The sequence below is a fragment of the Nansenia antarctica genome, assembly GCF_963989245.1.
Source record: "Nansenia antarctica genome assembly, chromosome: 16".
Taxonomy (NCBI): domain Eukaryota; kingdom Metazoa; phylum Chordata; class Actinopteri; order Argentiniformes; family Microstomatidae; genus Nansenia; species Nansenia antarctica.
Window position 1 is genome coordinate 20,315,084 of NC_137686.1, and position 16,820 is coordinate 20,331,903.

The window sequence follows — 16,820 nt, forward strand, 5'->3', positions numbered from 1 at the left end:
AATTTGGGAGGGGGGCTCCCCTGGTGCTAGGAAAAAAATACTAAAAACGAGAAGGGAAAAGAGCTTGTTTACATAAATAAAGGCTATATACACTATCCACTATACAAATAAGACACTGTGCTGTACTAGGTAACCCATACCATCGTCACAGTTTTAGGATTTGGCATGTGTGACTGATGCCTTATTCAACAGAGAAAATATTAATGTACATCTCCTTTAAAGCAGTAGTAGGTCAATCCAGGTGAACATTTCATTCCGTCCTTCAGGCAAACTTTGGGATGTTTCTGAGGGGTATACACAGACAACATAAATAAACATCAGTCCTACTCCTAATCTAATTTAATCTAATATTTTTTATAGAAAGCTGTTGCTAATTTTATGTTAATAATTTAAATCTAATTTTACATTTGTATCACTATTTATATAAAATATTATATTATAAATATTATTTATAGAAATACCTATTAATAGTAATGTATTTTGTTTTGGGAAATGAATGTATAAATACTGACATACGTAAGAAGTAGGGCAAAAGTCATTCTCTGTATGACATTAAACGTCATGTGATTTACAATCCGCTCCTCTGATTGGTCAGAAACACCTCCTATGTGGGCTAAAGGTGGCAGGGCTGCTCAAGGGTTTTCTAACGTGCGGACTGCTGCTGTGGGATCGTAACCATGCTGTTTAACAAGGTAAATGTGATGTACAAATGCTTTTTAACAAGGTAAATGTGACGCAAAGGACAATCCATAGAACGCTGTAGCTCGTATTTGCCAGATTGTTCGATAAATTGATGTATTTCCACATATCAGTGTCGGTCACTGAAGGAAATGCAGAGCTGCTATGCTATTTTAGCTAATGTGTCTGGTTGTTATGAAAGATGACATTTAATGTCTGGTTGTTATGAAACATGACATTTGCCGTTCGTTCGTCCTGATCGTCACATAGTAACGTTACCCAGGCTTTGTGTGCTAACTCTACCCAGGCTTCTTCCCAGATGGGATGTTCATACACTCATTGTAATACCAGTGTTGTGAGACAGCTCCAGGGCCTGTATGTCAACAAGACAGGAGGACAATCGTTCTTCACTCTTCACACTAGCTACACATTGACAGGAAATCTCATAAGGAGCTGGTATAGCGAGTGCTTCAAATGTGATGTGTACCCAAGTTATGCGAAGCCAAAAGCTTGTGGGTTGGTGGGATTACTTGTGTTGTGAGTGTCCCCCTTGAACAAGGTCACAGTAGACAGACTTATTGATATGCTCCTTGTCATTCCACCCTTTAGGACACTTTAAATGAATGTGCAATAATACTATGTGCAATATGACAACCCTCGGGTACATAAGGTTCAGAGATAGGAAATGTTAGGATATTTATAGCATAGCATAGAGTACAGCACAGTGTTTTATTTGTATAGTATAGTATAGTGGATAGTGTACATAGCCTTTATTTATGTAAACCAGCTCTTTTCCCTTCTTGTTTTAGTTTTTTTTCCTAGCACCAGGGGAGCCCCCCCTCCTAAATGTCGTTGTATGGTACCTGTACGGTATTAATGACAATAAAGACCATTCATTCATTCCACCCTTTAGGTACTCCGGGCCGGCGTCCAGACTGGACTCCGGATCCAGAGCTCGAGTGCCAGTACCGCTGCAAAGGCTGCCACCGCCACCAGCACTCAGCAAGGAGGCTTCTGCTTCGGTGAGTTGGATTTATCAATGCATGCCTGTCTGTTTATTTTTAGATGGTGAACACTTGTCTCACAATCACCGTTGGCATTGTCAACAGAGATGACCGACCAGCAGAAAGAGTTTCAAGAGCTGGCCAGGAAGTTTGCCCGTGAGGAGATTGTCCCTGCCGCAGCAGAATATGACAGAAGTGGTGAAGTGAGTGTTATCAGTCTGCTTTGGTTTAAAACCTCACTCAATATGTGGGAATTAGAATACATTCTGTCCACATACAGACATGACAAACAAAGGTTTAGCTGATCCTCTAATAACAGTAATATCAATGTTTATTGAGAATGCAATGTAGCTAGAGCTTAACAGTCAGTTTTTTATTTATTTATTCCACAGTATCCTTTCCCCCTCATCAAGAAGGCATGGGAGCTGGGTCTGATGAATTCTCACATTCCAGAGGACTGTGGTACGCCCATGCCTCTCTCCTATACAATATCAGCCTTTGAATCATGTGTTTAACTCTTCCTCCACCCTTGCAAAATAGAGCAGTTCATGACTGTCTCTTGATTTCAGGTGGAATGGGTCTGAGTATATTCGATTCCTGCCTCATCACAGAAGAGCTGGCCTACGGCTGCACAGGTGTACAGACTGCCATTGAGGCAAACTCTCTGGGTGTAAGTGAACATTGTTAGTGATGATATTTCCTCATGGTCAGATTGGTTATGATGGTGTATAGTATACCCTGGCCTAGATGCAGTCGGTGAGCATTGCAGTCATCAATGTAAACCTGGACCATGCTAACCTCCTAGCCTGCACCTTTCTATTTTCCTACAGCAAATGCCAGTAATCATTGCAGGAAATGACGCGCAGAAAAAGAAGTACCTAGGAAGAATGACAGAGGAACCGCTTATGTGTGTAAGTGTTTTTCTTCCTTTAATGAGCACTCAATATGATCACAGGGAATCCATGACGCAGGGAATCTATTCTACCGAAGTGTGTACTGTCGTGAACGAACCAGTATGAACTGATGTGTTGACAGGCGTACGGTGTGACAGAGCCTGGGGCAGGCTCGGATGTGGCAGGCCTTAAGACCCGTGCAGTGAAGACGGGGGATGAGTATGTTGTCAACGGACAGAAGATGTGGATCACCAATGGAGGGAAAGCTAACTGGTGAGTGAGGTCACATACTCGACGACATTGCAGAAGAATAAATCTATGGTCACGGAGACTCAATGCATTCGACCAAAGGGAGAGATTTGACGGATGTATACCTACATCGACAACAGGTATTTTTGGGGACAAATGATCACGTGTTGTTCCCCCATCTTCACAGGTATTTCCTCCTGGCCCGCACTAACCCAGACCCTAAATGCCCAACCAGCAAGGCTTTCACTGGCTTCATTGTCGATGCAGACACCCCCGGAATCATAGTGGGGAGGAAGGTGAGAATTTTTTTTCTTTCATTGTTTTCTTTCATAAAAATGGTGTGGCTCAACTTAAAAGCCCTGTCGCCATCATGGTTTAACGTAACATTGCTGTCTGTCATTCTCCCTGTATGTATAGGAGTTAAACATGGGCCAGAGGTGCTCAGACACCAGGGGCATCACCTTTGAGGATGTCAGGATACCCAAAGAGAACGTCCTGATTGGAGAAGGAGCCGGCTTCAAGATCGCCATGGGAGCCTTCGATAAGACAAGGCCTCCAGTGAGTCATGAAAAGGATGAGCCGCTGCCATGTAGAGTGTAAATTGATTAGTTGATCGTTAATTACCCCCATTGTCTGGTAGTGGCTCTGTTATGCCAGATTATGTCCGCCTGCCAAATACTGTCCGCCTGATGTAATCAATGTCTTCCGACGCTTCCATCTTCTTGCACTTGAATAGCTAGGGATGCTCCGATCTGGATTTTTGGGGCCGATACCGATCACCGATATTTTTCCTCAAGATCAACCGATACCGATACCGATACCGATTTTTAAAAAAAATACATAACTGTAGGCCTACTGACTGGATAGCCTACATATTTTTTGCTTTTTAGACAAAAGTTTTGATCCATTAGGCACCAAGCAAACGCAGACCCATTTTTATGGCATAGTAAAAGTCTGGCCTATCACCCAGTTAGGGCCTGAAGCCCAAGTCAGTGATATGGCTGTATAAAAGACATCATAAACGTGGCCTTCATGGTTTACATACTGTTACATCCTCCTATGTTTTCTGTTCAGTTATCTGTCTTCCCCAGGGGGAAAAAAAAAAAAAAAAAAAAAAAAAAAAATCGGTTTTTGCGATCGGCCATTTTTGCCGATCACCGATCGAGTCATTTGGAGTGAAATCGGCCGATTTAAATCGGTGGCCGATAAATCGGAGCATCCCTAAATAGCACCACTAGTCACACAAACCATTGACGAGCCAGTGTATTGTACAAGCAAGTGGCGCCTGTATCATTGTTAAAGTGACTCTGCTCTATTTGTTATTGACTCTGTTATATTTTGTCATGAAGGTAGCAGCAGGGGCAACAGGCCTGGCCCAGCGGGCTTTAGACGAGGCTACTAGGTACGCCCTGGAGAGGAAGACCTTCGGAAAAGTCCTTGCTGAGGTAAGGGCTGTGACCCACAGCTAGCATGGTGGCAGAACAGTTAAAGGGAATGGGAATACGGATGCAAGATTATTATTATTTTTTTACTTTCTTTTTATTGAGATGTTACAGATATACAAAAATAAGACTTTTCAGTTTTGGTTTGTTTTTACACAAAACACAAACATGTCCCAAAGGATGCAAGATTTTAATGTTTAATCCATACAGGCTCACCACAAGCTAATAAGTAGCCTTCCCTGTATATTACCTAGTGCTCTGAGGTTTGATCTCACCCGTCCCCATCCCCCCATTCTGTCCCACAGCACCAGGCAGTGTCCTTCATCCTGGCTGAGATGGCCATGAAGGTGGAGCTGGCCAGGATGGGCTATCAGAGATCTGCCTGGGAGGTGGACAATGGCCGAAGGAACACCTACTACGCCTCCATCGCCAAGGCCTTTGCCGGTGACATTGCCAACCAGTGTGCCAGTGATGCTGTGCAGGTCTTCGGTGGAAATGGATTCAACAGTGAATACCCTGTGGAGAAACTGATGAGGGATGCTAAGATTTACCAGGTTGGTGTAGATCTGTTCTACCACTTAACTGGATGGGGGTTGTTGTACGGGAAGTTATAGATGATTTAACACTATCTGTTTTTTCTTTTTTCTCTTTTCAGATCTATGAAGGCACTGCCCAGATTCAAAGACTAATTATTTCTCGTGAACACTTTGGGAGATTCAAGATGTGAACCAAGACCTTGTCCTCGCTGAAATGTCGCCTTTCCTGTTAAAACACTTTTATATTCATGTGAATAGAACCGATCTAGACAACTCAGGGTGGAATACACAATGTTGGTTGCCTTTGTCTATTATATTATAATGCCTTGTTCTATGAAATGCAGATGATTTATAAATTAACTGATGAAAGAAGGATTAATGTTGATAAAGGAATGTAATTATTGTTTTTCTAATGGTCATATCTCTCCCTCCAGACAAGCAGCTTTTGTTAAATATAATAAACTGTGTATACTGTGTCAGTGTGTGTTGTCATTGAATTTGTTTAATTCCTCATCATGTCACGCTGGGTTTAACCCTTTTAGACCTAATTATATATTCATATTTTCATATGTTCATATTCCGGAATATGGCATACAAGAACATTTATATTATATTGATATTATTATATATATCAATATTGATATTGATATTAATATATCAATATTGATATTATTAATAACAGAGATATTGATAGAAAACCCAATATCCAATATAAAAACATTACCTAGGTGTATAATATGGCATTACATGTTTCCAGTAAGAGTTTGCCCACTTTCAATCGTATATCTATTTCACAACAACAGCATTTTTTGTTGTTGTCAGATAGCACAGCCATTTTTTTGTCCGCTTAGAACTGACGTAAAACGTGATGACGTAGTTATTCCGCGCCGCCATATGATGCGAAGATTTTCAGAATGGTAAACTGAGTTGTGATAACAACATTTACTCTCTATAATATTTACTTAATTATTAAGACCCTTTGTTTTTACTGTGTCTCATAGTGAGTGTCCGTCCGTAGTTAAAGCGTTAAAAATAGAATGCCAGACTGTCAATGAGTGATACGAATGTAAATAGCGACCAGCCAGCCAGCTAGCTGTGTTGTAGCTAGCTGTGTCATTGTTTTCAAAGCAATCTGTAGTCACTGCTGCTATCTTTGAACACCGGTGAGTGTAACCATGTTAGCTAAATCTGAATGACTAATGTGTACATTGTGTGATATTGTTTGTCTGATCTAGGGGACCCAAGTGAAAGATGTTGTCATCAAGTCGGATGCCCCCAGTGCTCTCTTCCTGGACAAGCATGCAGACTACATTGCTGCCTACGGCTCCAAGAAGGATGACTATGTCAGTATTTCATGTCAGGTGTCAGGAACAAGGAACAAGAATGTCCTGCACGTGGGTTGTCAATGAGAGCAAACAAGAAAACTATGGAAGTATTGCTTTCTCAATGTGATGTTTTGTTTATCCCATATCTGCAGGAGTACACACTGTCAGAGTATTTGCGGATGAGTGGAATATACTGGGGCCTGACTGTGATGGACCTGATGGGCCAGCTCCCTCGGATGAACCGGGAGGAAATCACTGAGTTCATCAAGTCGTGTCAGCACGAGTGTGGAGGCATCAGTGCCAGCATCGGACATGACCCCCACCTGCTTTACACCCTCAGTGCAGTGCAGGTGAGACCACTGGAAACATAGTTCCTCCTGAGGCATTTTGCCTGACCACATACGTATGCCTATGTGAAATAAATGCTCTTTTTGACAACAATAAAAATGTTCCCACTATGAGGTTTTATAATGCATACTGACATTTTATATCATTTTGAAACTTGGTCAAGTGCTTTATTTCTCCCTCAGATCCTCTCCTTGTATGATAATGTCGATGTGATTGACGTGGACAGGGTGGTGGAATATGTGAAAAGCCTCCAGCAGGATGACGGGTCTTTCGCAGGAGATAAATGGGGTACGTTTAAGTCCAGTTTTCATAGTTATGACAAGCCTGAAGCCCTCTTGTGCCATGCAGATCTAATTAAATTTGAATTGGATGATATTGAGCCAGTGGGTTGTGAATTATATAGTAGGATAGATGCATTATACTGTGCTGCCTGTTGACTCCATGGACCATCTCTTTACAGGGGAGATAGACACACGATTTTCCTTCTGCGCTGTTGCAACACTTGCATTGCTGGTATGTGCAAAATTCTGGTGTCCTGAATATTTCCTCTGGTTGCATCATACAGTTGACTCTCACACGTGTCTCTTGTTACAGTCATGAACAACAAATATTGGCACCCCTGCTCTTCTGTCAGATAATACACCACTTCTCCCAGAAAACTGTTGCAAATACAAATGCTTTGGTATTCACATGTTTATTTGTTTTGTTTGCATTGCACAAAAAAACACACTGTGAGTACACATTTGTAATTGCAACAATTTCCTGGGAGAAGTGGTGCATTATCTGTCAGAAGTGCAGGGGTGCTTTGTTTGCAGCCGATAACATAATGAACATTTTTATTTGCATTTTTTAAAGGGCAAGTTGGATGCGATCAACCTGGACAAAGCTGTGGAGTATGTCCTGTCCTGTATGAACTTCGATGGAGGATTTGGCTGCAGGCCGGGCTCAGAGTCTCACGCTGGTCAGGTATGTCAGGTTTAGTTCATAACACCTTGCTGTTGTCATGGTTGCACAGCAGTGTGCTTGTTTGAATTGAACTGTTGTATGAGTAACATCAGCAAAAAGCAAAGCATCCACCTTTTTTAAGCTGGACTACGAGACAGATAAATTATACATTTCGCACTTCAGTGCCTCTGACAAATCCCTGTGAGCCACAATTTCTCTGCTCTTTTTTTTTTCTTCTCCACTTCTACAAACTCCCTCCCACTCTCAGATCTACTGCTGTACCGGGTTCCTCTCCATCACAGGACAGTTGCACCAGGTGAATGCTGATCTGCTGGGCTGGTGGCTCTGTGAGAGACAGCTACCATCTGGGGGCCTCAACGGTCGCCCTGAGAAGGTACATTGAAAAGGAATCACAGAGAGGTTTTGTGTTTTGCCCCTAGCTTACTAACCAATATAGTGAAACAGTCATGTCAAACATATGTATCCTCAACTCACTATCACTTAGTATTGTGATGGGGCATGCAATGACGTGTCTACACCATCTTGTCTTAAATACATAATAATAAAAATAGTATATAAATAGTGATATAGCACTATATCACTATTTGCACTTCTGGTGAGATGCTAAACTGCATTTCATTGTCTAGTGCTTGTACTCTGCAATGACAAAGTTGAATCTAATCGAATCTTAAGTATTCCTTCTCCTTTTTCTCTCCCTCCTACCCCCCCCCCCCTCCCTCAGCTGCCTGATGTGTGTTACTCTTGGTGGGTCCTTGCCTCTCTGAAGATCATCGGCAGGATCCATTGGATTGACAAAGCCAAGCTGCGATCCTTTATTCTGGCCTGTCAGGATGAGGAGACGGGTGGTTTCGCTGATAGACCAGGAGACATGGTGAGTCCCCTCAAATGCATGCCCAACCGGCTTTCAGTAACTGTTCCATGTCCAGACTCTCATTGTCACACCACATCCCCTCACGCTTCTTCTTTCTTAATATTTCTCATTTTCTCATATCTTTCACTTACAAATAACTGTACCCTATCTTTCTCCTCATTTTTTCTTTACCCTGTTTCTGCAAATCCCTTTCTCCGTCTTCTCGCTGACACCACTCCTCCTCTCCCTAACCTTTTCTCTCCTCTACAGGTGGATCCGTTCCACACTCTGTTCGGAGTGGCCGGTCTCTCTCTCCTCGGAGACGAGCAGATACAGGCGGTTAACCCTGTGTTGTGTATGCCAGAGGGTGTGCTTCAGAGGATAGGCCTTCACCCAGACATCCTGAGCTAGCCCTCTACACTCCACCACCACACCCCACCGTGCACCCGTCAACCACCCCCACAGCCCCCACACAGAGCACCAGGACGCAGGGGTGGTTCGGGGAGCAGCGAGAGGACCACGATGTAAGACTAGGGCTCGGCCACCCTGGTCCTAGAGACATGACAGTATCCGCAGGCTTTCTTTCTTCTCCGGTGTTCAAACCTTCTCATTCAAGTTACATTCAAATAAGTGATTCTCTTCATTTGGCCATTCTAGATGTACTACTTCTAGAATTTAATTAGATGTTTTGATGACAAACTAGAACCAAAGCCTGCACTACCATTGCGTTCTAGACCATGGTTACCACGAGCAGTGACAGAGGAAGGCCGTTGGTTACTCCAAGGACATTGAAAGGCATACAATACAGAGTCACCTTTGAGTATGATTGGTTGTTGTTGAAAGATAACTACATTCGTATGAAGCACCAAATCTCTCGTTCCTCTCTGGTCCTGCCTTTTTCTGCACCTTGTGTCACAGTCAAAAAGGTCACCTAGCCACTTATGAGGGCGTACCACCTTTCTATGTTTACACTAGAGAAGCCATACTCTGTTCACCGCTAGAAATGATCACTGTGTCTCTTGAGGCTAGCACCTGAAGCTATTAACAACAGGATTTATTGTACACGAATCTTACATGCTGTTTGTTTGTTTTTGTCATGTTAATGTGCATTGTATTGAAAGAATATGCAGTAACAGTTTGGGGGGAAAGACATTCTAGAGAGGCTCTTGTAGTAGCATCTTGATCTAACAGCATCGACTTCTGGTGCCAAACATGGCATTTCTTTGTTTTATGCACAATACTAGTATTTATTTTAGTTATTTTTATCAAACCAAATGTTTTCATGTGACTATTAATTATTAGCATTGTTAGAGAGAGAGAATGGTCTCCCCAGCACAAGAGTACACATTTGAATCATAAAAATACATTCTTGATCTTAAATCTGTTTTGTCTCAGATGTTTTCTCAGAGGGAGTCTGTATGATAGCTGTATGATCACTTAAACACATATGCATTTCTTGAACATTGATTCATGTTTTGATTTAACAAATAACCATTATTTTGATGAGAATGTTACAGTATATGTGATAACAACTTGTTGCACTGTTGTTGCCTGAATGATATCTATCCCATCTTAAGGAATGGAGATACACTCCTAATGAAATTACTGTTGAATTGTTGGGGGGGGGGGGGAATAAAGGACATTCTGAAAGATAAATTCCCCCCCAAATGTCCTGTGTCATACAACCACCTTTAGAATAGAACATATTTGTATGTAGTTTGGACATCCACTTTAGCAATGTAATCGGTATATTATATGGGGCCGGTTTCACAGACAAGGCTTAAGCCTAATCCTAGACTAAAAAACATCTTCAATGGAGATTTTACATTGAAAGTGTGATTTAGTCCAGGACTAGGCTTAAGCCTTGTCTCTGAAACCGGCCCATGATCTTGTAGGACAGTAAATACATAGATTATTTCAGTGTCTTTGTTGATTGATTATTCCCCAGCCATTTGACATTACATTTACATGTTTGGCATGACTAAGTAAGTGAATCATCTATCCATCAGTCTGTCATCACAAGAAAAGGGCATCTATGCTCAGGCCCGAGGCCATTGGTAGTCATAATCCTAGAAGGAGGAAGTCTGTGTTACTTTTTTCACTTTACAATCTTTGCATCTAAATCATTAAGATGACATACTACCTCGTGAATGTAGTAGCTGCAGTGCCATGCACAGAGAAAGACTGAGCGATATAAAACCTAGACCACAGGCAACCAACAGGTGGCAACCTTGCACCTTTCTTGTTTGTTCTTTGATTTGCTGTAGTAGAGTGTGAAGTTATTAAGTAGGGTAAGGTAGAAGTTAAGCTTCTTGAAATAATCTGTATACATTATACAGACACAGTGTGTACTGTGCTCACGTGTTCATGCTTTATGCACTCAGTTGTTCAAAGCACTGGAGGGTCTTGCTACAACCCACTATACAATAGGCTGGTGCATTGTGCCTTAAGCCTGGTACACATAAAGATTTTCTAAATCAGATTTTTTTTATCTGAGAGAGACCCCACACATGAAGATAAAAAATCATGGATTGAACAGTTTTGATCGTATTGTGTGTGATGTGCTCCGATATTCCCAATACAGCACACCACATACATAAAGATCTGTCCTACGACAGTGTAGACTCTAGAGTCTTGTCCCCCAAGCCAGAAATCTTGCGTGATCAGGGTATTAGTACCCTGACTGACCTGTACGAGGCAGCCATGTGCAACAGGGTTTTAAATAAAGTGCAGAAGAACGAAAAGAAGAAGATGCGTCAGTCAGCTCGCTTCTTGATTGGCTCCATTCCATTCCACGTCACAATCGGACTCGGGACTTGTCAATTTCACCCACACACAAGAGGACTTTGGATCGTAAATATTGAACACGTTTAATATTTACGATCGTTGGCCTTGACCATTTTCCGAATGATTGTTGGGAGAAATTTACTCTTAACATACCTCACACCACAGGATAATCTTGTAGGATAATCTTTAGAGCCGTCCGATAATCGGGCGTTTGCTGTCCTTGGTCGGAAGGGGGGAAATCGGGCCAAAATCGGCCAGATTATCTTTATGTGTGTACCAGGCTTTACTCAGAATTGGAAGTATGTCTTAGCTCTCTAGCCTGTTTTACAACTTAGATACTACGTTAAACAGAAATATGGAATCCACATGGCAGTCACACCATGTACTGTAGTGTAAGCCAGGTACAGTACTGTATACTCTTAACAAGTATACAGGTAAACAACTCAAGATGTTTGTTTTTATTTATTCATTTAGTCCACTGGAGAGCAGTAATATCTGGGCCCCAAGTGTCTGGGCAGACCCAAACATGCCGGTTGTTAGGCTACGGTGAAACCCCACAGGCTCTCATTAGTGTGGGCCTGAGGAACACAGAGAGAGGGGGGTATTCACCACAGCTCTGTTGCCAACGCTCACTGCTGTCAGTCTTGTTTGTTTGCACAGATACAGCAACCTCCGTTCACCTTCTTGTTATCTCCCAGCAAGGGGGAAGATGAAAATCTGTAGTTACAAAATACTGGGTAGATATTGAATTGTAACCAATGGAATACTTTTATGTATTGCAAAAAACATTTAGACACTTTTACCAATAGGATGTTTTATTATAGAAAGTATTGGGGGGTTTTTCAGCTTTTTCTAATGCATGCTATAATTGTAGTTTTTAATCACACTCAGTTATGTACTTTATGGGTACACATCGTGTTGAAATCTCCTGGAAAGTGGACAGCGGCATTGTTTGTCTAGAGATCCTCACCTCAGTTGGCATAGCTTTATGGACTGACTATCTGTCACATGGCATTTGCAGTAGCCAAGAGTACAGAACACATTACAGAGGGGAGCCCATCTCTGCTTCTCCATTTGCCAAATGGCTCTGGGAGATTTCAGGCCTGATTCTGCAACCCAACACTCTGGGAGGCAGGGAGAAAGTTGTTCTAAACATTCCTTAGACTCACACCTGCTCGAAGCCCTACTATTCCTCCTGCAGCATAGTGAAGACAATCTAGTTCGGGGACGCTTCAACTTTAGCCCGCTAGTCAGTCGTTGATGATTGGGTATACAGTGCAACTGTCATGGTAAGATTTGTCCGGGTGCCAAAATGTGTCCGGGTGATGTAATCATGTCTTTCGAACGCCGTTGCTATGCCGACGTGCATTCCGGACCGCCAACACTTGCATTCCGGACATTCCACCGCTCGCTGTGTGCTCACTACCACAGATTAATGTCAAGGAGACATTCGTCAATACTACATACGCATACGGAAAGTCTCATCAATTGGCAGGCATTTATTGATTCTCCAGAGGATCACCCTCCCTGTGACAGTATACGACTGGTCAGTGGTCAGCTCTCCAGGTTGAGGTAGCTGTGGATGGCTGTTGGTAAAGGCAGGGCCTTAATGCCGTCTGGCAGTCGATCTCTGAGCAGCAGAGACCCGCGTATCGACACCCTGCACAGATGGCTCAGCTCACAGGGCTCCTGGCAGCGTCTGCGAGGAATGTGATCTCTCCAGTCATCAATCAACGGCTCCCGTCCAAAGATTATCTCCATCTGCAAAGATGGCCATGTCATCCAAAACGAAGTCATTATTTCACTTGACTGACTTACAACCGCAAGTCCATTGTAGAGCACTTATTGTGTCGTTGTTTAGACGGCCACCAACCTCGATGTCTGCGATGGAGATGTACTTGAGCACCCGGAAGCACAGCGCCATGCACTCTTGCTGCTCTCGCTTCACAGTGGCGTGGGATCGATAGTGCAACGCCTCCAGGCGCGGAGGGTCGAACAGGATGGAGATGATGATGTAGGTGGGGCGTCGCTCCCTCTCCAACATGCCGTACTGCAGGAGCACCTTCAGCACGTCGACCTGCCGATTCTGGGCCACGAACATCAGAGGGGTCACTCCACCCAGGGAACTGGGGCCGTAGAGGGGAGTGAAGGACCTATGTAGACAGATCAATGTGGTTTCAGGACCACTGAAGTGAAGTCACTGATCATAAGGCCTATGTGAGCACACTGCAGCCTCTGCCAAGAGGTCTGCACCTTTTATGGATCAGCTGGTAGTGCAATCATCACTTGATGTAATTGAAACCAGGCTCCAGCTGTTACCCCATCTGTCACACTTGATTGAGCAAGGGATGATAGGGTACTTTGAAGCAAATACCAATTTATAAGTGTCTGGATAGAGCAAATGAATTATATGACATTTGGTGTAAACAATATTCAAAGGGGGTGCTGTTACCTCCATGCAATGGCCAAGTTATCTGTGTGGTCCTGAAGATAAACTGACGTCCTCTCCATTAGGTTCCTGACTATGTCCGCGCTGGCCCTGCGGCCCCTGCTCGCAAAGACCCAGTGCAGGATGGAGTTGGTGCACACATGGATAAATTCCACGTAGGATTGCATATCCATGTTACGAAACACGACACGGGCATGAGCTGTCTTGGCGAAATTGATACAGTCTGTTATAAAGGCATCGAATTCTTCGGGTGTTGCATTCCTTAGAATTGTTCCTAAGGTTGTGTAGATTGATTGGTGGTCCCATTGTCCTGGAAGCGCGACCAAATTGAGAAAGACGTTGTCATGATTGCCGGGGTCATCCTCGCTGTCCGACATCGTTGTGGTCGGATACTCATAAACTCAAGACGACGTGATTTGTCATCATTTTCGAAACCTATAAATCAGTGCATTGTTACGTAGTTAGTTATAGTGCGTACATTCGTGACGTTAGAATTATAAGGTTCTTCTATCTCCATTTTTGTCAAAATTGAGTTTTTTTTACATAATCTGATCCATTAGGTTAATCTGATTCATTAATGCCAGTGTGGTGTTATTTTTAAAAATGTTGACATTTTTGAGTTAGTAATTCATCAAATACAAAGGTTCCATCTCACAAAACATAATGGAATGTAAAAACCTTGACGCTCAATATCTCTGAAGTGAACTACTCTAAACGGAGATAGAACCTTATCATTCTAAAATCACGCATTGTTACCAATATATTGTGCGCACTTGGACCTACAATAGTCTATATAAGAGATGCTTGATCACTTAAGACGTAAGCTAGGCCTACCGTTCTCAAATGTAAGGCACTAAATCATCCTCAAGAAGCAAACCTTGAAGTGTAGCCTATATGTATGTCTCCAGCGGGGGGATTAAGTGGGAATTAAGTATGCATAATGCGTAAAGTCGTTCCATTCTTAATCAGTCTCTCATAGTTTTTCCAATAAATTCAGTAACTTTTGTTCGTAAAACTTTTTGCTTTTCTTTTTCGAGATAACTCATGGTTCTCGGCCTATTGTACTCGAGGACCAGCGCTCTGAGGCCCTCCTGGAGCCGGGTCTTGGACATCGCTGTGCGGGTGCTGTCCATGGTGCCAGCGGCTGCCCCGGGCGCCTCGATGGGCAGTCTTGACTGAGATTGGATGGAAGTCAAACCTATGATGCTCTGGTCGTTTTTCAGTGGCACTGCTAATTTGGAGCGCGTTTTCTTAGATGTCAGCTTATTCAGCGGATCAGAAATCCCCCTATGAATGTCTCCAAGTTTGTCCAAATCCCCCTTGTGTATGACGGGCATACTGAATGGTCTTTTTGTGACATATGAATATGAATTTGCTAAATAATCTGACAAATGGGGGGGTAAAGGGGAAATTAAATAACCGACTAATCCATTTTCCAAAGTGTTACCACGTGTCTCTCTGCGGAATGCTGTTCCTTGACGCAAATGACGCACCGATGAAGACGCATTTCTGTTTGGGCCAGAATCCCCCCTCACATAACGGAGATCAGTCCTTGGTGGTGGCTTGACAAGCTTGTCGCTCAAATTCAACATCCGATTTAGATCTGTATCCTCTTTGCAGACATTCCTGAAAGTGTTTGTGGGGCTTGGATTTGCAGAGTCCCCTCTGGTTTGCGTTTGGTGGCAATACCCACTAATCGTCTTTATATTCCTTAATGTCATCTGTATATTTCGTATTCCATTGTTGATCAGAACCATCGAACGGTAATGATCTTGCTCCAGTAGTTGCTTTCCAGCTGTATATCTTTTTAGTTCACAGACGTTTTTCTCGTAAGCCTTCATTAAATGTTCGGCTCTTGAGTCTTTGTCCTTGCTGCTCCAACTCTTCATGACCTCACCATGCAAACAGCTGACTTTTAATGAAGGGATCAGCCTGTTCCTTGCCAGCAATGTGCCCATGGGCACAACAAACACACACAGCCTGGGAGGAGTTTGGGTGATGTCAAGACACATTCACTTCTATGCTTTGTCAAGGTTTGTCCATATGAATAGCCAGCATTCTGATCATTGAATAAAGTGTATGTATAAGTAAACTTCTTTCAATAATTATTTTGATAACCCCTTTATAAATCCTCCATCAGGCATGTTAACATCAATATTGAGCAAGAAACCACTCTCACAATTTGTGATCAATCACCAGGAATATTATTTTGTGTGCTCCGCCATTAAATCTTGATATTTTGATATTTTCATAACTTTTCAGTCTCCAGATATACACTGTGTTATGTGCTCTTGGCTTGATGCCATGCAGACATAAGCCAACAACACATGCATTATGGGATGCATTCACTGGGAGGCAGTAAAACACAATCATTGCAAGGATGCTTGTCAGACATAGTCTTGCTATCTGATGTGAGACAACTGTCCTTCCCTTGCTTGATGAAGATTGGTCATTAATGTTTCATGCTTATGGTGAGTACTCAGAGTGCTCACGCAATTCTGCACCATGGATACAGCTTCAAACCATTCACTGATTTCTCTTGTGTAAAACAGACTGAATACCTTTCCACCACCAATTATTATCCCTGGAGATGATGTACTCATCCTTGTGTTTGTGCAAAACCAGATACGACAGACTGGAAGGGAAACATTTAGCAAAAAGTAGATTAGAGCCAATGTCATTGCCAGATGTCTAGCTCTGTCTTTCGGGTTGTTGGTGCAGGGGCTGTTATTATTACATGATTTTACTCTCCCTGCCCCCCCTCTCCATATTCCCCCCCCCCCTCTCTCTCTCTCTCTTTCTCTCTCTCTCTCTGATTATCAATGTATCTATCATCAAATCTTTCCATCTACACTGTATATTGCTCCAGTAAGCTGATTCTATCAAGCTTATACAATGGGACTTGTAAGCATCACCTGGGAACTTGCATCAGTGCCATTGTCTAAGTCTGTCAGCACGAGAGGAGGGTTTCAGACCATGGGAGGGCTGATCACTCAGACATCGTCTCCCAGAGTCTATGGCCTGGGAACCAACACCTGACACAAGCAGAAACTGTCTGAATCGACTACAGGAATTTGGAAGAAAACCAGTGTTTCAGAGAGCTGCCTTACATGTACAGAGAACATATCTATGCGTAGTAAATGTGTAGCACCTTTCTTGTTAGAGTGTGAGTGGACATATGGAATGGGGCAAGCTGTGTAACAACAACAAAACTAACAAAAAAAGGGGGGGGGAAAAGGCTTCACTACTGGCATGGTCAGCTGGCATGACTGTCACAAGATCTTGTAAGCCAA

General features: G+C 42.9%; 3 protein-coding genes across 3 annotated transcripts; 2 read left to right on the forward strand and 1 right to left on the reverse strand.

Moving 5' to 3' along the window:
- Window positions 1-596: 596 nt before the first annotated feature.
- acadm (acyl-CoA dehydrogenase medium chain) lies at window positions 597-5,278 on the forward strand. The gene is made up of 12 exons (XM_080546645.1): window positions 597-692; window positions 1,592-1,700; window positions 1,788-1,885; window positions 2,075-2,144; window positions 2,252-2,352; window positions 2,513-2,593; window positions 2,718-2,848; window positions 3,012-3,120; window positions 3,242-3,382; window positions 4,174-4,269; window positions 4,572-4,820; window positions 4,922-5,278. Exons 1-12 carry the CDS (start codon window positions 678-680, stop codon window positions 4,991-4,993), a joined length of 1,272 nt encoding a protein of 423 aa, XP_080402771.1. The 5' UTR covers window positions 597-677; the 3' UTR covers window positions 4,994-5,278.
- A 427-nt stretch (window positions 5,279-5,705) lies between these two features.
- Window positions 5,706-9,874, forward strand: rabggtb (Rab geranylgeranyltransferase subunit beta). The gene is made up of 9 exons (XM_080546731.1): window positions 5,706-5,719; window positions 6,038-6,145; window positions 6,280-6,477; window positions 6,658-6,763; window positions 6,936-6,988; window positions 7,331-7,441; window positions 7,689-7,814; window positions 8,163-8,312; window positions 8,562-9,874. Exons 1-9 carry the CDS (start codon window positions 5,717-5,719, stop codon window positions 8,700-8,702), a joined length of 996 nt encoding a protein of 331 aa, XP_080402857.1. The 5' UTR covers window positions 5,706-5,716; the 3' UTR covers window positions 8,703-9,874.
- A 2,758-nt stretch (window positions 9,875-12,632) lies between these two features.
- Window positions 12,633-13,904, reverse strand: LOC308172096 (ankyrin repeat and SOCS box protein 17-like; the record flags this gene model as incomplete). Its single annotated transcript, XM_080547006.1, has 3 exons — window positions 12,633-12,839; window positions 12,952-13,231; window positions 13,531-13,904. 3 exons carry the CDS (start codon window positions 13,902-13,904, stop codon window positions 12,633-12,635), a joined length of 861 nt encoding a protein of 286 aa, XP_080403132.1.
- Window positions 13,905-16,820: the final 2,916 nt, after the last annotated feature.

Coding starts and splice junctions, on each gene's coding strand:
- acadm (XM_080546645.1), top strand. Junction 2,145..2,251: donor TCACATTCCAGAGGACTGTG/GTACGCCCATGC, acceptor TCTTGATTTCAG/GTGGAATGGGTCTGAGTATA. Junction 3,383..4,173: donor TCGATAAGACAAGGCCTCCA/GTGAGTCATGAA, acceptor TTTGTCATGAAG/GTAGCAGCAGGGGCAACAGG.
- rabggtb (XM_080546731.1), top strand. Junction 6,989..7,330: donor TTGCAACACTTGCATTGCTG/GTATGTGCAAAA, acceptor CATTTTTTAAAG/GGCAAGTTGGATGCGATCAA. Junction 7,442..7,688: donor CAGAGTCTCACGCTGGTCAG/GTATGTCAGGTT, acceptor TCCCACTCTCAG/ATCTACTGCTGTACCGGGTT.